Genomic DNA, 20110 nt, shown 5'->3' with positions numbered 1-20110 from the left:
ATAAGAATCATGTGACAGGTCATGGCCACAACGTGATCACGCTTATTTCAACGTAAGAAGTCCTCCAAATACCGGTGGTCTGGTTTATAAAGAGTTTTGTTGTGTGCGCTTTATTGTGTATTTTTACAAACCCATCACTGCAACGAAAAAGCACCCTGAGACCTGGTGAATGTGTGAAATGTTAGTGTAACTCCCCAGATTTTATATGTAAAAAGAATTGTCGATCTATCTTATCTGGTTTAAAATCTACAGCCAATCAAAAATCAATATGCAAAACGTAGCGCCGGCGCTACGCTGGGTTCTAACGTGTTAAACTACGCTAATTAATGGCTGAGAAGTTTAAAACCAGCATTGGAGGTCTTCTGAAAGTTAAGAACTAATGAACACCTGTGAGGATATTACATATGTTCAGTGCCACAAACGTCCATCAGAGGGCACTATTACATTTAAAAACATAAAAATGGGATTTAGAGGTAGATTTGATTGGACAGGACACATAAGTAATGTTAAAAGTTGAGGGTTCTAGATGCAGGACTTGAGCTGAACTTTACTGTTACAGCTGATTTTAACTATTTCTATAATATTTGTATTATAGACTAGTGGTTCTCAACCTGGGGCTCAGGCTCCTCCAGAGGGTCATAAGATGAATGTGGGGAGCTGTGATTTGGCTATTAAACCAGAAACACAAAATACAGCATAATTAGTTTTTGTTTTTTTGTTTTTTAAAAAAAGAAAAAAAAGCACTCTTAAGAAACTAGAAAATCAATCAACTTTTGTGTCGAATACTCTGATTAGCTGTTTTAACAACTAATTTCTGTTGTAGCTACACATAGAAATAAAAGTCTGACAACAAAAAGGGAATCAAATATTTTTAAAAGTGTGATTTTGCAGTCAAGCCCTTTGCCGATTGAAATGATTTAGATTCTTCATCGTAAGCACCCCTGCCTTGTTACGTACTAAATGTATTTTTATGCGTTTTTGAAAAAGATGGTGAAGCCAGCAGAGATGTTTAGAGCTGTAATATCTCTTAGTAGAGCTGTTAACAACACAGCAACATCTGAAACATCGCTGCTCTTTCATTTTCTTAAAAAATGAGAAAATCGATCAAATCTTCTTGTGTTGAACGCTTTGATTGGCTGTATAAACAACAAATTTCTGTTCCAGCTACACATAAATAAAACTCTGACAATAAAAATGGAATCAGATGTTTTTAAAAGTGTGATTTTGCAGTCGAGCCCTTGGCCATTCGAAATGATTCGGATTCTTCATGCTCACTTTACCATGTGTTACGTTCTATAAAAATTAGCGCTTTTTTAAATTCTAATGTTAACATTATGTAAAGTGTGTTATACTTCATTAAAGGTGGAGTTTATTATAGTACATACAACAGATCTATTGTTGCTCTCATTCCCACTGCCTGCAAATTTCTGTCTTAAATGCTACTAAAGGCTTAACGCCAGTTTGGAATGGCCAGATGTTAATAAAAGGACACTACTTCAAATTTTACAGAGGGCTGGGAAACTAAAGTCACAGCTAAATTTGAGTTGACCTCCCTGAATAAAAATGGAGGGTGTTCTACTTTAAAGAAGACTTCCCAGATTCTGGTGTCAAAGAACAAGTATCTCACAGTTCTCAGAGATAAGTTTCTTTATTTACATGAAACAAAAAAAAGACACCACAAAATCGTCATGAAATACAAATTAATTTCCTTTTTCCAAAAAACCTTTCCGAAATGAGAAGTAAACATTTTGGCATGCTTAAAAGTGGACTGTACAGACCTCTATTAACGCTGCAGTGTAAAAATGTGACAGTGAAGGATGGAAGTGGCTCAGTGGGAGCGCCGGTCGAGGTGCAGCTCACAGCCCCATCACAGAGGGAAACACAGCAGCACCTGTTGAAGGCAGGAGAGTGCGTTCAATCCACACAGACTGTTCCTAACGAAGCCCTCCCATCTAGATTTAATACCACATTTTAAACATTACTATTAAAATCAGTCTACATCTAATTCAGCGTTTTGTCGTACTTTTTGGGCTACCTTGACCATCTCCTGTGTCCGAATCCGGGACCTTCCAGTCCAGCTGTCGGCCTTTTTCATAGAGTCCCTTCAGGATCTTCCTCACTTCGTCGTTGCCACCACCACGGCTCAGCTCCAGGTATTTTCTGTACAGCTGTAGGGCCGTGCGTGCGTCCTCTATGCTGTCGTGGGTTTCCCCCTGGATGTTCAGGTCTGTGAGCACAATGGAGAGGACAATCAGCAACGACTAGTCAGATGATCTACTGGTAACTGAAAGTAGACCTCTGCCTCAGCGCTGCATGAAGGTGTCTCTCTTTTGACCTGCTAAATCACCATGATAACTGATGCTACACAGCTAACCTGCTCCGGAGGATTTCTTGTTCAGATTTTTGAAGTAATTCCCCATTTTTTTCCCTGATGATTGTCTGTGAGCTCTACAGATCCTCAGCTGAGGGAATAAAATCTGGTGAGCTATAAATGAGTATTCCTACTGAACGAAGCCGAGTCGTTAATATAGTGCAAACTGTATACATCGTGTTGCCATGACATGCTCTCAGTTGGTGAAGCAGAAAATGCATCAACATGTTTTTAAGTTTGGTCCTGATTTGATGCCAAGTCCTGGAACTCTAGATTAGAAAACTGATTAGTCTTTTGGTGTTTATCACAGAGAATATTCAATCAATAACATTAATTTAATTTGACCCAAAACTAAAGTGACTTCCATGTATCCTTCATTATGAGACAGAGTCAGAACTAAATACACTTTTTCAATACATTTTTTAATATTTAAATGAATGAAACTTAAATTTTAAGAGCTCTAATGTGCTGCTGTCACACTGGAAATAAGATGCTGCATTGAGCGTAAAATAAATACATTAACTTACAAAATTAACAGATTCCAACCAACATGCCTCTTTAGCATCAGTAGTTACATTTTTCACCATAATACATTCTTAAGGCCCTCATAGTTTTGCCTCCAAACCATGTGTTCCTCTTGAGTGAGGTAGGCGACACAAGATCAGTTCATTTTGTGAGACAGAAGAGTCACATGATGTGTCAAACCGTCATGATACCCAAAATCTCTGACTGAGACCAAGCCAGCTTCCACAAAGAAAGCCTGTCTAGGTGAAACCTGCTTCATATTACACCCTTCTGGTTTCTATAAATCTGCATATACTCTGACAATAGGTAAAGAGATTTTTATCCGTACAGATGACCACATTTTGGAGGCACATCTTGCTAATTTTACTGTACAGAAGTTCCTAGTTGCTGGTGTTCAGCAGGAACCAGCATATTTAGCCTATTCAATTTTGTTTTGGTTTTCTATTCAACCCTAATTTAACCAGGAAAATGCTCACTGAGATTAAAAATTTCTTTTACAAGGGCGTTCCTGGCCAAGACAGGCAGCAGCACAAACTGTAATGTGTAGCAGATTACGTGTGCATTATAGCGTCATAAAATCACAATAACATATTAGTCCTCTTGGCGATGATCAAGCAGGGCCAATGTCAATCATACCACGTACATTTGACATGTGTCTGCTTCCAAGTCGAATGATATAATGTAAAAAACCTACATGATTAAAGGCTGTCTACTGCATTTTCCACTGTAGCAAATTTTTAGTCATCATAGTTCTCCATTAAAACCACACGTTCCTTTTGCCCCAAGTAGGAGAAAAGGAATCGGTAAATTCTGTGCAAAGTAAGAGCAAGGCGACCCATTAAATTTAATTTTATGTGAATGAGCACACAGTCCAAAGAAGAAAACCTGGTTAACAAAAAACTTGTCATATTCATCATCTCTTACTGGGGTTCTAGGTGTTATTGAGCCTGTTAATACAAAGGAAGCCAGGCTGTGTCTAGCTTACTCCGTATTACAGCCCTCTGTGCTTCTTTTCTTTTCTGTTCTGGTTTTTGGCCACAGTCAGTTCTACAATTTTAACTTTGACTTACCTAAAAAGTACCAAGCAAGAAACCTCAGAGAAATCATCCTCTTGCGGGGCAAATGGAACAGGTAGACAGTGTCAATGACTTGATCTTTCAGAACCTTGAAAACAGCAAATAAACAGTCTTCAGTCACTGCTGCTCAAAGAGAGAATCTGCAGTGAGATGACTGAAGTTGCCTTTACAGTGTTTTAAATATTACACAACAAATATGACTTGCAGCTGTTGAGAAGAAACATACCAATAAATTGATAACACGAAAGTCCTTCTGTAAGCCGTGACCAACGAAGCGAACCCCTGTATCAATGAGGAAGCGCAGCTTCAGGTATGTGGACTTCAGAGTCGTCAAATGTTTTGAAGAAATTTTAGCATCCAGGTCTCCTGGCTTGATTCCAGAATACTGTGTCAAATAGTCGACCACCTGGAAGCACAAACAGTCACGAGTGTTAGTGGTTCACTAGTCTCACTGATCCAGATGCACCTCAGTGTCATTCTGCTGAAGGGCAACAGAATGTTCTGGTTTGCTTCCGTTTCTTGAAACCAATTACAATCATCTTAGTGTGAGCTAAGTGAAGGACGCTGTGACTGTGGCTGTGTTCCAAATCACACCCTTTTTCATCTTACTATAGGTACATACTACAGCTGCTCTTCCACAGTACGAACTGTTTAATGCACTGTGCACACCATTGGGACATACTACTTGGTCATAATACTGTGCCTCAAATTTGACCATCACTGTCTGTAGTAGGTCCGGAGCTGTTATCTGTCTGTGCTCTCAGTGGCTCCAGCTTGTTTAAACTTGCACAAGACATCATGACATATTTGATGTAAGTGCACAGAGGATTGTGGGTCAGTATGGACAGAACAACATGCTAGCTTGCATATCGCAAATCTGACCAGATGTAGTAGGACATCATCCACACTACATCTGACATAGTATGTATCAGGAGACATGCAGCGTGGCTGCAGTCCGTAAGACCCTGGGGAAAGTGAATGCATGCAAGGCAGCAGGCCCTGACAACACTCCAGGACGAGTACTCAGGGAATGTGCCGACCAGCTGGCACAGGTGCTTATGGACATCTTTAACACCTCGCTGGAGCAGGCTGTTGTTCCATCCTGTTTTAAATCCGCCACCATCATACCAGTGCCCAAAAAATCCACCATCACCTGCCTCAACGACTACCGCCCTGTGGCACTTACACCCATCATGATGAAGTGCTTTGAGAGGCTGGTAAAGGACCATATCATCTCCACACTGCCCCCTGGACTCGACCTGTATCAGTTTGCTTACCGGCCAAACCACTCCACAGAGGATGTCATCTCCTCTGCTCTCCATCTGAGCCTGGCACATCTGGAGGACAAGAACGCCTATGTACGAATGCTGCTGGCTGACTTCAGTTCAGCATTTCATACAATCATGCCCCAGCAGCTGGTAAGCAAACTGATTCCACTGGGTATCAACACCCCAATGTGCAACTGACTGCTAGACTTCCTCACCAACAGACCACAGTCAGTCAGAGTGGGAAACACCATCTCCAGCTCATCGGATCCCCACAGGGATGTGTTCTAAGACTACTACTGTTCACGCTGCTGATGCATGACTGCTGCTCTGCATCCACCTCAAACCACATCATCAAGTACGCGGATGACACAGCAGTAGTGGGTCTCATTCGGGACAATAACGATCTGTCCTACAGAGAGGAGGTGAAGCGGCTGGTGGACTGGTGCAGCGTGAACAATCTAATCCTGAACGCTGAGAAGACCAAGGAGTTAATCATCGACTTCCGGAGGAAGCAGCCCAGTCATTCACTTCTCATCATCGACAATAAATCTGTGGAGGTGGTCAGCAGCACCACATTTCTGGGGGTGCACATCACGGATAGTCTGGACTGGTCATTACACATCATCTCTGGTCAAACGGGCTCAGCAACATCTGCATTTCCTGCGACGGATGAAGAGAGCACAGCTGTCCCCTCTCGTCCTGACCACCTTCTACAGAGGCACCATAGAGAGCGTGCTGACCAGCTGCATCTCCATCTGGTTTGGTAGCTCCAGGGCTTCAGACAGGAAGTCGCTGCAGAGGGTGGTGAGGACGGCAGAGAAGATCATTGGGACCTCTCTTCCATCCATCCAGGATGTTGCACACAAGCGCTGTCTCAGCAGAGCCCGCAACATCATCAAAGACTCCACTCACCCCCACCATGGACTGTTCACCCTGCTCGCCTCTGGGAGGAGGTTCTGCAGCATCACAACGAGAACAGCTAGGTTCTGTAACAGTTTCATCCCCCAAGCCATCAGACTCTTGAACTCACAATAATCCTTCTGGGCACCCATAGTTCGCTATGAAATATAACCCACTGTGAAATATAACTGCTGCTACATTTCAATGTTATGTGCAATACTGCTGCTACATCTGCTCTGTAAAATAAATGTGTGGATGTGTATGTTTACAGGTGTGTGTGTGTGTGTGTGTGTGTGTGTGTGTGTGTGTGTGTGTGTATATATATATGTATATATATTTTTGTATCTTTTTTTAACATGTTTATAGTGAAATAGTTTTTTATTCAGAATAGTCTTTTTCTGTTTTTTTTTTTCATCATTCCAATGATGAGCTTTTTTGCATCGAAATTTCAGTCTGATGTGCACCAACTAGTGTATGTTCTGGTTGACAATAAAGTGGCTATTCTATTCTATTAAATGCGTTTCTGGTGTACTTTACTGTAAGGTAGTATGGATACTGGAGCGCACCTCATGATTCTGCACAACAGTGACGGGGGATAAACTTGTTGTGGTGGAACTGTTTCAAAAGCACAGATGAAAACTTTATCATTACAACGGCTAATTCCACACAAAAGAAAACACCACAACAACCAAAACAAAAAGACCTCTGGTGACTTAGTGGTGAGACTACTGCAGATAGAGGCAAACATAATTTTGATAACTGGTGACCGACAGATGAAGCCTGACTGATGATGGCTGTGTCACAAGTCAGAGTTTGGGATTTTCTGTTGTGCGTTCACTAGTTGTAGCCGACATCCAGTGAGTCAGACTAGTGGTACACATGAAAGCAGCAGCATTATAGGATTAAGACTGAAAAGGTATTGTACTGCTTTAAGGCTAATATTTACTCTGCTGCTTTCATCATAGTTAATGAATTGAGACTTTTCTCTTCCGTCTGGCCACATGAAAAATAAACAAACTCAATAATCTGACCTCAATAAATGGAAAGCAGGAAAAGTTAAACTTCCCACTACTCATAAATGATGTGCTGCTCAATTCAGAACTTTCCAGAGTTGCTTGAACTGCCTGCAGGTCAAACAAATGCTTCTTTACTGAATGAGCTACTAACAGTTCATCAAGTGTATCATTACATAAATCAGTGCATCGTCAGCAATAACAAAAGGACACACAGTCTGGTGACAATAAAGCAAACATGATACATGCAAGGACAAAGCGTCTTTCCTGAATGATATTCCTTAAACACAGTTTCTTTTTGCTGTTGTGCCATCTTGGTGTTTCCACTGCACAGTGTCTCACCTGCTCCTGAGTGGAGATGTAATCATCAATGAAGGGAACTCCTTCGTTGGGCCCCTGACCCCTCACACAGGTGATCCTGGCCACTGACATCTGACTGGGCTTTATGGTCGACTTGGTGCCGTCACTGCGCAGCTCTGCCTCTTCCTGCACATGAACACATCAAGTTCAGTTGATCTGAATACTCATTTTCCACAGCATCAATACACCAATACCAGCTGCGCTTTCTTGCTCTCTCTTCTGACAGTCAGTTGACATGCAGCAGCACCACCAGAGCCCATCTCCTCTCATATAATCACATCACTGTCTTAAGTGTTGAAGTGTTTGATTGTTTATATGTTTTTACTCATTTGTTACTTGAAAATACATGACATTATTTTGCATTGCCTTTTGGACTTAAGGCCTGTTAACATGGGAGAAAGTTAAAAACATTCTAGTGAAAGATTTTTTTCTCATTAATAAAGGAGATTGTATTGTTTGGTTTGCCTTTGGATGTGTGGAGTTTTTCCTGCATGGAGGAATTTACAGCACCACTCCCCCAAAGAGATTTTTGCCAGCATCAGTACACAAAGAAAAAAAAATCTCAGCAGATTTGCTAATTGGGGTTTAATTTATTTAAGCATATTATACATTTTTCATTATCAGTTGGTGAAAAATAAGAGAAAAATGCTGAGATTTCTGTAAGTTAACACACAGTTGTTGCATTTAATATGTGTGGACCGATTATGCTTATTCATGGTGCACAGTCACCCTAAACGGTCCTTTTTGAACCAGGAAAAAACCCTGATATGTGATAATCTCAGGGGCTTTTGAACAAGTGCACTGCCTCAACTAATTTCTTGACATAAGAAAATATACCTTTTTAACATGTTATAACCTTGCTGTATTTACTCTTTAAAGAAAAAATCAAAAAATTTTATGCTGTCGAAAATTTCCCTGTGACACTGGAAACCAGTGTTTTTCATGGTTGTATCACACTGTGTCACATATAGTGTTGTCCAGCATCCATAAGCAGCACAGCGTTCCTTTAACAGGTGATGTTACAATGGAGCAGGTGGATGAAATGTGTACTTGTGTTTATCATAATTCTGTTTAAAGGCCAAGAGAAACTGAAAGTAGCACAAAATATAACCACCACTGAGTGTTATACCCTCGAGTTAGAAAGTCCCAATCAATCAAGTGCCATTCCATTCAGTGTAGGCGATCATTTCTCTCCATCTAATTCGATCTTTTGCTTTCTGAATTGTGACTGTTGCCCTTTCTGTTGTGTAGCCATGATGTCGGTCCGTCCATCATTTTCATTCTGTCTGCCTCGTCATCTTTTCCCATTTATTTTTCCAGGTGTGACAACGTATTCCAGGGTCTCTTTGTTTATGATGTGTCCAAACAATGTTTCTTGCCGTTTCCTAATTTTGTTCAGCAGCGTACAATTCGAGTTTAGTAATTTGAAAACATCTTCACTGAAAGTCTGCATCATCCACTGTGGATTCTCACATCGGCACGTTCTTATTATCCTGGCTTTTCCTGGTCTGCTTCCTTCATATTCTCAGCTTAGGTTTGACATAGCTAGGCTTTCTTTGTGTTAGCTGGCTTGACATAACATAAAACTCCAGTCAGAGATAACAGTTATCACAACAGCAGCTTTCAACTTTCTTTGTTAACCAGATTTTCTTCACCAGGCTCCATGCACACATCCATAAAAGGGAGCGTTTGACACATCAAGTCTAGTCAAAATGAACTGATCATGTGCCACCTACTTCAGATGAGAGGAACAGGTGGTTATGATAAAAAACTATGAGGGATGTAAAATTTTATTACGGTAAAATGATTACTGTAAATGATGCCAGAAAGAGGTGCTGGTGGGAAACTGCTTATTGTGTATTTTTCCACTCTCAATGCAGCCGCTCATTTCTAACATCACAGCTGCTCATTAGAGCTGGTAAACTTCATTCACTTAAACTTCTTATTGAAGAAGCGCTTTTAGGTCTGACACTGACATAATAAAGGATACGTTGAAATCATTATTTTAAGTGAAAATAATGATACTGATTGAATATTCACTGTGTTAGATGAAAGTAGACAAATGATGAGCCGCAGTACAGAAATATGGACTTGGCAGCATATGACGACCAAATATAAAAACATTTATGCAATTTCTGTTTTATCAACTGAATATATTTATGTACCTGTGGAAATGCTATGCATACAGTTTGTGCCACTTTAACTGCACGGCTTCATTCAGTGAAGTTACTAACATATAGGACAACAGGCCAGCAGATAAAACGTATTCACTCAGCTGAGAATCTGCATACACTCAAAGAATCCTCAAAAAAATATCTGGAGTAAGGGAGATGTCTCTGTGATTTAAATGATCAATTTAAAAAATCACCTTCACGACTCTGGCTCTAGTCTCAACATACCTCACTAACCCACCTATCTTACTTCATAGCAGAGTCCCCTGGTTACCACGGTGCATGTAAACACAATCTCCGATCACCTGCATGATCTCTGTGTGGTTAGTTTGGTTACTTGAGTGAATCTAAATATATTGTGTGACAGAGAGATGTATACAGACTCACCTGATTGAGTGTGACAAACTCAGCATCCAGTCCCACCAGGTCACCAGCCTGAGGCATCTCACTGACCATGAGGGGGATGAAAGTTGCGTGACTCTTCCTCTGTTTCCGAGCCAACGAGGCCTCCGTCAGCAGCACGCTAGCATCGATGGGATTTTTAACTGGGACAAAGAGCAAATTATTGAAAGGTGAATGACCTGAAAGTAAACCAAGAAGTAAAACTTCCAGATTTAATGCTCTGAAACTTACTGCGGAGGTCATATTTGGTATGGTAGTTCCTCTTGGCGTAATACAGGATGGCTGGCACCTTCCAGCTTATATCAAACTGTGCCGCTTCAGTCTTTGACAAACAAAAAAAATTCCACGTTTACATGACTGCAAGCAAAGCATTTTAGTAACATAAAGTAAAAGTGGGAAATTATTTACCTTGTCAATCGGTTCAATTAAGAAATCATTGAAGAGGTACCACTGCTGGTGTGTGACTCCCTGAAAAGTTTCAAATGTGTTTTTTAATTCAAACATCAACTGCACTTTGTTTAGACCTTTAACTTTGCAGAAGCGAGTGTCTCTCCAACAGTAGTTTCTAATATAAGCTTCACTCACCTCTTTTCTTTGATGGTAGGTCTCACCGACTTTAATGTGCGCAATCAAGTTTCCACCTGTGCGAGCGTCCAGAACGTGGGGCACCGTGACCACCAAGTCGTAGAGAGAAGCACCCTCCGCCTCTTCAGCAGCACTTACCTAGTCACAGACAAAGGAACGAGTCGTTATTTGCCTGTAAATCTTGATTGCATGATGAAAACTTACAAAGAGAGGCAAAACAAAAAATTATAGTATTTGTTTACTCCAGAAATAAGCTGAAAACCTAATCTCCCTCACCTCCTCTCCCTCAGGCCAGCTTCTGATCTCCAAGCCCTGACTTTTGCTGATGGACATCTTGAGGGTGAGAGGGATCCAGACATGTCGCAGATCCTCCGCCTGGGTGTCAAAAGTGAAGCCGTCCATATTGCAGAACTCCTCCCCACTGCATAAAAGATGTATAGTGAAGTGAAAATAATGTTACAAGAGGGTTTCAACTGATCCAAATAAGATTATTAGTGAAGCCAAAGCTTAAATATTCAATTTTTTTTTTAAAATCAATTTCAAAGCAAAAGTGTAAAGTATATGATTGTTTCAGGATCTCAGCTGTTTTAATAAGATTTGTATTTAAATTTTGGGTGGAGTGGTGTAAGGACAAAGTTAGCAATTTGAAGAGTGTGATAAAATCATGAACATTTTTTATACTTTGTGTTTTATAGAAAATGACAAATTAAGGAAATTGAAGAAAAACAAAAGAAAAGTAGAGGCTGCCAGAGCATTAAAGCAAAACCTTAAGCTAAAAGGTTTTCTTGTTTGAGTCTGCATTGCTCTTTGAGTAGTCAAAAACATTTGTCAATAATGAAAGCAATCAACAATGCAAAGCGATTTGATATTTAAAGTGATCTTACTCCAAGCACCACTCGGTGGGCATGGGTGGGGGTTCTTTAGTTTTCACAGGTTCCATCGCCTCTTTTTGCATGACCTTATTGAAAGCATACTGGAAAACAGGAGACAAATATATTGTCAAATAATAAATGGGCAAGCTATGAATTACTTATCCATGTGTATTTGTAACATGTCCGGATGAAAATAAAACTAAAGTTAATGTCATTTACCTCTGCCTGAACCTTCCAGAACTCAGCCTCTTTAGCACTGTTCACCTCACAGTTTATGACCAGAACATCTGGTAGACATCTGATGTTGCGTGTCTGCACCTGAAATGCAACACAAATACTTTATTGCTCTGTAATGTAAAATTTTGCAGTATGTTCAGCTGCTATTACACCTTAATAAAAGCTACTCACTGTGGGCTGATACTTCTCACAGTTTTCACACCACGCCTGAGTGCTCTGCTCCAAACAGATGCTTTTCTTCAGGATCTCAGCAAAGTCATACTCCTTAATTGTCTTTTCTGAAAAGTAAAAGTGAAATTAATATACTGTCAACAAATATTCCCCTGAACCTCGACTCACCCTACATTAATGAGTCCATGTTGTGCACATTTATAGGTTCTGAATTTAATGTTTGGGGTCCACCAGAACAAGCTTTACTGTTCAAAAACATACCGTTACATACACCGCTGCAGAACCTCTCGTCAATCTCTGTCTGAAACGCTCCATTATTGTCTGAACCCCTTAACACAAGATCTAGAGTACGGGGATGTAGCTCTAACAGAAGCAGCTCATGGTAATAAATGATGGTGGACTGTGAGGAAGCTGCTTACTCACATTAAAAGGAAGATATGAGCTCTGTCACTCTGGCATCATCACTGTTATTTCTACTGTAATTACTCAGGTAAAATAAACCTTATTAATGAAGTAACATAGGTATCAATGAAAGATGCTGTTAATACATGACATCACTGTATAGTAGTTATAAATAATACATGTTGTTAATGTATAATATAAAGGTATTATGTGTATTGGGTCCAAATACTGGTTGTCAGTCTTTTTTAATTAACAATAACTGGCATCAGCCCTGATATAAAAGCATGACCATTAAAATGGACCATTGATGCATCTCAGGGTGAAAAAGCACTTTAAACTCACCTTGAGAGTTCTGCTCAGGGTAATGCATGGTGAAGAGCAACGTGAGCGAGGAACGCACCGTTTCCTTGCCGCAGCGACACAGACTGCTGTTCTCTACTTCACAACCAAACAGCTTTCCGATGACAGACTCACCAGAGGAGCCCAGAGAACTGCAACAAATACAGCATTAAAGCAACACAGACAGGATGGTTACATTTCCCTGAACTAGTATCTGAAATAGCTTTGTGCCAAGAACACTTCCAGACTCTGCTGACTGCCTCCTGCAGCTGCTCTGACCTGCTGCTGGCTCCCCTGTAGGCCTGTGGACCCTCCTGCTCCTGTGTCTCCTGGTGGAGCTGTGTGAGGATGAAGCGGTTCCAGCTTTGGATTAAGCGACCGAGTCTGGCCTTCCCTGTTTGTTCATCTGAGTCGGCGAGGATCAGGCCCAGCGCTGAAGCCTCGGGGATGGTGCGGAACGCCCGGAGGAAGTTGCTGGCCTTGAGCAAGGAGATGGGGGAGAAAACATGCAGTTACAACACAAAGTGAATGAAAATTTAATACCTCTGCTTTGCCCAAGAGATTCATTTGCTGTTATCTAAAAAAAAAACAACAAAAAACAGCAACCTGACATGGATCTCCTCGTGACAAATCCAACATATGGAAGAGGAAGCCCAGCTCACAGGCCAAACAAAACTCCTTCTGGCACAAATGATTCTGCACGAGACACCGGATTGGCTCCAGGAAATATAATACCTATCGTTACACCATAAAAACCAAGAGATCAACAACCTTAACAATCTTTCACAATGAATTAAATCTCAACAAGAACACATTCGTTTCTTACTTGGATCATGCAGTTACAGTAGGCATTGGGAATGTGCGGCTCCAGGCCAGCGAACAAGGTCCTGTTGTAATGTTTGAAGTCAAAGTCCTCTAATCCAAGTTTAGAGTATTTAATTGTCACCTGAAATTTCAGTAATAACAATTATTCTTACACAGCAACAGCAAGCAAATAATCAGAAAATAATAATCAACCAAAACGATAACGAAATAGAGCAAGTCCAACCTTTCTGTACTTTTTTGGGACCATGTAGAGGTGTGGCTCTTCGTCACGCCCTATTGGTGATTCAGGGACCTGGTTATAATTATCATAATCCAGCTCCACATCTTTAATTTTATAAGGAACCTGAAACCAAAGCACAAAATAGATTTTAAATAGCTGTAATCTATGCATAAACATGATACAGAATCTATGAAATTATGAATTAAGTGGAAATTACACAATTGTAACCAAAATATGCAACGTAGAATTATGCTTTCACAGCCTTTTCAAAATGTAGGAATTTTGTAAAAAGGGAAATTCAACTCCACATGCCTGGTTTCGAGGACGGGTACGAGGATTTGCTGCGTAACCAATGAATCCAACAGTTTTCATGGTGCGCAGGATTTCTGGGTCCACGGGAGGAGCTCGTCTGTTGGAAAGAACCGAGATTTTAGATAGAAGCCTTTGATAAACAGTAACAGTTAGGGGAAAAACAAAAAGAGAAACAAAAGCCATGAGACTAATGATAACTCTGCTAAAACACACACTACACACCAGCAAGTTGTAATAATGATGTCATTGACACATACACGTTGAAATTGGAAATAATAATATTATATAAAGTCCAACCCTGCAAGCTGACAGGTCTGGTTACATATGAAACTCCAGGGGTTTGAATCCTTTTGTTAAAGATTAGTATCAGAATACTGTAGTTTCAAGGTGTAAATTCTCAGCCCTGAGGTTGACCACTTATTTCGTTCTTGATGCATATAAAAAACCCCATATGGACAAGCTAACAAAGAAAACTTTATTTCCACGAGAGGTGTTCTTGAACCCTCTAATGTAATACAATTATTCCTGTTACAGTGCACATGTGGCCTCCACTTTCTCTTTTACTAACATTCATCTGCTAAAAAAACACAAACACATATAATTTTGTCGTGTACCGTAATATTTTTTGGGTATAATGTGCTAAAAGTAAAAGAAGATATAATCATGGCAAACGCTATTAGACTGAAGACCACAGTTAAAACATATTTATAAAATAAATAATGATGAATTTTCTAGTAACGACTGACGTTTGATAGTATGGTGTGTGTCTGTGGAGGACACACACACACAGCTGGAAGATCGCAAAGTATAACCTGTAACTTAGATGTGAAGATACATACTTTTTATAAAATGAGATGTGGTGTACTCAAAACATAATGGTGCAAACTTAAGGTACTAGAACTTTCAAAATATATTAGAAACATAACAATTCCTAATATGCATGAAATCTATCACAAAATAATAAGGGTAAAATGTGGAGCAAAAAGGTTGAACATGTCTGGGCATGTTCTCTGTAAAACATGACATAATGATAACCTAATGTGCATGTCCTCTGTAAAATGAGATCTAGGGGTGAAATATGATCTGACCAATAGATTTGGAAAAGTATAATGATGTTAAAACTGTCACTCCTATCATATATCCTATAGGCGTGTGACATTTTTCATGGATAAATACAAAAAAGCTACAATGAAAGGTGCAGATTTGCTGGTACAATATCAACTACAAAATAAATCATTTTCTATTTTGTATCAAATGAAAAAAATAGCTGACATGCAGAATCTCCATGAAACATGCCACTGCAGCCCTAATCTATTAACATGGCTGCACAAATGAAAAGCAACAGGTTCTGCAACCCACATCTGATGCTTTTAAGCAAAACTATCAAAACTCTATCACTCTACCTCTTTATTGCTAACTGTGCAATTAGCATTGTGACCTAAATTAAAACACTGACATCACTGTCTCAGATCAGTTTGCCAAGTATGACAGCATAAAAGAGAAATTAACAAGTTCCAGATGTTCACTACATGTGTTTATGAAGGATGAGATCATACATCTCTATTTTTTTACCCAGCTATTGTTTTTGTTGTGGTTTCATTACATACAGTCACACCACCATTTTAAAGTCAACAATGCATTAGTCAGTCTCTCAATTCTTTCCAACTTCCCTTTTTGTCAGAGTGATTCAGCCCCAAGCACACTGGTTCCTGTTCAAGATGTAAATCTTAAAAACCACGTGATTAATATTTAGTTTCATTTTGAACACAGACTAAATAATTACATAAATCAGCTGAAATAGCAATAGTCACAAAGTCTAGTATATCCAGCAGCAGGACAGTGCGTGTGAAGTTGACTCAAAATAACTACAGTGACCTTGATCAACTTTTTAAAGGCACACAGCAGTTGCGATTGTGTTACCTGGGGCTGGGTGTAGCCAGGGCAGTGGGCCAGTCTGACAGCAGAGCTTCAGTGCTCGTCAGCGGCATGGGGATGAGGGAGAGGGGCAGCAGATCGTGATTCCAGTCCAGCTGAGGTAGCGAGTCCACAAGGCAGGGCAGGGCAAAGTCTGTCTCCCGAGAATAGTCATTGAACGAAACCTCCGGAGCATCAGACCAGAGGTGCACACATCCCCCAGAATCCCCAAAGGCCAAGGCTTGTTTACTGGACGACACGTCAAAACTCATCAGCAACTGGCCCACTGTATTGACGTGAAAGATGTCTGCCATGTTGGCAAGGCCAGTGGGCTCACAGAACTGACACTGACCTGAAGAAAAATACAGGATTTGAAAAATTATAGCAAATCTACACATAGCAATATTTAGGAAACATTTTCACTGAAATACATGAAGGTCATTCCATCTGAAATCATCAAATGCTTAGAACAATTTCTGCTTGACCATCTCTGATTTGCATCAATTTTTATAATATAAAGTATGGATATTTATGAAGATATTTGTGAAATTTTAGCTTGATTAATAGTTCCTGAGATACTGTCATCCAAACATAACCTGTGTTTGTGTGATGTGTCAATGTGCAAAAAATGTGCGGAATTTTTTTCTCATTTATCTTGGAAAGTACTCATATCAGTCTAAATCCACAGATTAAATTTTAAATCTCTACAGTTCACAATAAAATATAGTTTCAAGCAAATCATAAGTGGTTGAGCAAAATGTACTTAATGATTTGAGATGAAATAACACATAACTGAGTTCAGCTGAAGAAAACAAAAAACACACATTACTTCTTAGACGGGATCATCATTGCAAATCAATACCAAGTTGTCCTGAGTGATCACATTTAACCTATGATGAAACAGTGGTCTCTTCCAGCATGATAATGCCCCCATCCATAGAACACATAGTCATTGAATAGTTATTTAAAAATTATTTGAATCACATGTTATGACTGATCTCAATCTAAGTGAACATCTACGAGAGACTTTGGATCGATGAGTTTAACAGATCTCTCAAGCACCATCAACAAAACATCACAAAAAGTAACATCTTTTGGAGGAATAATGTTCAGTTTCACCAGTAGAGTTCCAGAGACTTCTGAAAACACCTGATCCAACATCTTAATACGACACTTGATGTTAGTTTTCCCTTTGTTTTGTCACTTGTCTGTATTCAGAAAGCAGTTCCACTGTTGAGTGAAGCTAAAATCCAAACCTCATGATCACAAAAAATCAAGTGCGACATTTATTGCCAAAAGTCTCCCAACAAACTAGGTAATGAAAGTAAAATGACCTAAAGTCCCCAGTTAATACCTGTCTGTGAGATGATCGCCAGGCGTGATGTGTAGGTGGGAATGAAGCGCAGGAAGAGGGGATCCACATGCACCTGAAGCGGAGTAACGGCTCGCATCATGCGGAGATCATACACCATGAGGAAACGGTCGCATGCCATCCCATTCAGTCCTCGACTGGAGAAGCCGCACGCAGCCAGAAGGTTTCCATGAACATCGAAGTCTGACAAGCTGCCAGAGAATGCATCAAACTCATGTTCCATCGTGAAGGTGCGCAAGTCCCGAAGGGTTACCTTGTTTTTAACAGAGGGTGAAATTGAAAGTTGTGTAAACCAGACAAGCATCCTTTGTAAGCTGACATGTTCAAGTCACCCTTACCTTGCCAGAAGTATGTCCACAGAAGAAATAACGACTGGTTTGACGCATTATTGCCACCCCGGGTACCTCAACGGTGAACTGTCACACAGACAATAAACAGTAAATCTTTTACTTAAAATAATCTTATTCTCATATAGTATGGCAAGATATCTCATGTATGGCCTTGTGGCACACCCATAGATAGGGCAAATGCAATCCCAATGTCTTACTTTTTGAGTTTCTTGAACAGTATTCAAGTCAACTTCAGCCACATAGTTTTGTAATCCCCCCATCAGCAACGTGTTGTTGTCAGTCATAAGGAGACTATGCATATCAGCTCCCTCCTCCATCCTGAAACACACATACAGTCATAAACTTTTATCAGTAAGTTAAATTCTAAAAAATAACTATTTCACAGTGGCAGGTTGTTTACAATCACTATCAGCACAACGACATTTGTTCCATTCTATGTTTTGTGACTTACGGATAATCGAACATGACAAGACCTCCACGTGTGTAGCACTTGAGGTTGCACTTAGAGAGGAACAACACGCCTGTTTCCAAACTCTGAATGTGCCGAATATCATCCGTTGCATGCACTTGGAAAGAAGAATGGCGGCCCATTGTAGGTCCAAAGAACGACGTTACATGACCCTAAATGGAATAATTAAAGGAATACCACAGAGTGACTTAGCTGAAACGTATTTGTGTGATTAGTAAACTTGAAAAAATGATGTACACAGCAGAAACTATCTACACTCCAGCATTATCAAGACTCTCACTCTGTGGTTTCCCATCCAGAGCATTTCCTCCTGGAGATCAAAATGTGTTGCAGTGACTGGGATGCCAACTTCTGAAACTACACTGTGCAGCTCAGAAAACATCCCCTCCATCAGGTGCACAGGCTCGGGGACCGTCACAGCCAGCCCCTCTGGGTCCAGCTCCACACCCTGCAGCAGGTTTGGGTTAAGGTGCGGGTCCATGGAGGGCTCCAGTCCTGCGTCCAGAGTGCCGTGAAGGCTGGGTGAATATTCACCCATTCCGGGGTCGAGACCGTCAAAGTTCATCATGGATACAGCTAAATCAACCTGCAGCACAACGACAACTTCTGTGAATGATAATACCTCCAAAGCCTATGTATTTTAAATATTGTGTTTAATGAGCTGAACTTTAGTTTTGGGTCATATCTTAAGTCTTGCTACCTAAATGTTAGCTTTGGCTGGGCTAACAGTAGCCCCTGAAGCTAACGGTAGGGTTAACAGCTAGCAAAAGCACCCAAAGACGACGTTGTAGTTTACATTTCTAAGTTATATACAGGATCCTTAGCTAATAACTCACATCAGTGTCCAATAACTTCATCTAACGGCTACTAGCTACTAACTGGTTACTAGCTGCTAACGTTAGCAACGCTATAGATCTTTGTAGCTAAACTGAGCCGCACATAATGTCAGCTTTGCACCCAAAACAGCCGTTATTCTGAAGAGTGTGGGTCATTTCGTTTAAAGATAACTTTGAGCTCTCGATACAACGTCTTCACTGACCTATTCTTGAAGTGCTTTCCGGCACAGGAGTCCATGCTCACTTCTTTCACAACAATCACACACAACACATTCAACGTTTCCGCAGCAAACGGTGCTGCGTTCAAGAACAGCGCAGCAACTGCCATTCTTCTTCTTCTTCTCTGGGTTTCTGCGGCAGCTTGCATCCTAACTGTTGCATTACTGCCGTTTTCTGAAGTCTGTATACGCCAGTAAACGCTGCGTTGTGTTTATGATAACTTCATTTCATTTTTCACGCACAGTATTCCTTACAAGAATTGAAGTTATCTCTTGTACTTTGTCTTCATAGCCCCTTTCAGTAGTAATAAAAATTCCATTTGTTATGAACTCATCTTCTTGACGGGAAAATTATCTTTTCAATCTGTACAAGTTTCTTTAAATCACTAATAGGCCTACCAGTAAAATCCTGAGCAAGCCTGTCACTAACCGAGTAAACTGTGGCCATGAAGGCACCACAGTCTCCCATGTATTTGAGATCATTTGACGACTTTCGCTCATTTTGGGTGAAAGCTGACATTATTAGTCAATTATTCTATTAGTCCACTGACAGAAAACCAATAACCATCTATTTCAATATTCATTTAGGTTATTTTCCAACCAAAACAGCCAACTTACTCGTGTTTCAACTATTCAAAAGTAAAGAATTTTCTGTTATTTTCTTTTTTGATATCATATTAAACTGATATTCTTTGGGTGTTGAACTGTTGGTCAGATTAAACAAGACATGTCACTATTTTTCAGTATTTATGGCATTTTAAAAGCCTTGCAATTAGTTAATTAGGCAAGGAAATACATAATACAATCATCAATATTTGAATTTATTATTAGTTGCAGCCCAATAAAAAATGTTTAAACAATAAATATTTAAAAAAGATCATAAAGGCGATCACAGAGTGACC

At 40.1% G+C, this 20110-nt stretch overlaps 1 protein-coding gene across 2 annotated transcripts; it reads right to left on the bottom strand.

Annotated features, from left to right (window-relative positions):
* Nucleotides 1-1629: 1629 nt before the first annotated feature.
* pan2 (poly(A) specific ribonuclease subunit PAN2) lies at nucleotides 1630-19341 on the bottom strand. Of its 2 annotated transcripts, none has more exons than XM_023289997.3 (26): nucleotides 19194-19341; nucleotides 18435-18740; nucleotides 18137-18306; nucleotides 17883-18003; nucleotides 17674-17751; nucleotides 17318-17588; nucleotides 15970-16315; nucleotides 14050-14146; nucleotides 13741-13860; nucleotides 13519-13638; nucleotides 13299-13427; nucleotides 12972-13171; nucleotides 12696-12844; nucleotides 11952-12058; nucleotides 11763-11861; nucleotides 11556-11644; nucleotides 10948-11092; nucleotides 10672-10809; nucleotides 10495-10554; nucleotides 10318-10408; nucleotides 10072-10229; nucleotides 7496-7639; nucleotides 4199-4378; nucleotides 3967-4060; nucleotides 2024-2227; nucleotides 1630-1891 (listed from the first exon to the last, which is right to left on the bottom strand). In XM_023289997.3, exons 2-26 carry the CDS (start codon nucleotides 18720-18722, stop codon nucleotides 1857-1859), a joined length of 3633 nt encoding a protein of 1210 aa, XP_023145765.2. In that variant the 5' UTR covers nucleotides 18723-18740; nucleotides 19194-19341; the 3' UTR covers nucleotides 1630-1856. The 2 variants fall into 2 exon arrangements, with proteins under 2 accessions (XP_023145765.2, XP_023145841.2); XM_023290073.3 differs by having other exon boundaries at nucleotides 2036-2227.
* Between the last annotated feature and the right edge of the window lie 769 nt (nucleotides 19342-20110).

Source organism: Amphiprion ocellaris, chromosome 8, assembly GCF_022539595.1.
Source record: "Amphiprion ocellaris isolate individual 3 ecotype Okinawa chromosome 8, ASM2253959v1, whole genome shotgun sequence".
Taxonomy (NCBI): Eukaryota; Metazoa; Chordata; class Actinopteri; family Pomacentridae; genus Amphiprion; species Amphiprion ocellaris.
This window is presented reverse-complemented; position numbering and strand designations above follow the sequence as displayed.

Bases quoted from the DNA above. Each gene is read 5' to 3' on its own strand.
- pan2 (XM_023289997.3), bottom strand. From the start codon at position 18,722: ATGATGAACTTTGACGGTCTCGACCCCGGAATGGGTGAATATTCACCC. The intron at 17,752-17,882 runs GTAAGACATTGG...TCTGTGTGACAG, and splicing joins CTGTTCAAGAAACTCAAAAA to TTCACCGTTGAGGTACCCGG. The intron at 17,589-17,673 runs GTAAGGGTGACT...GTTAAAAACAAG, and splicing joins GTGGACATACTTCTGGCAAG to GTAACCCTTCGGGACTTGCG.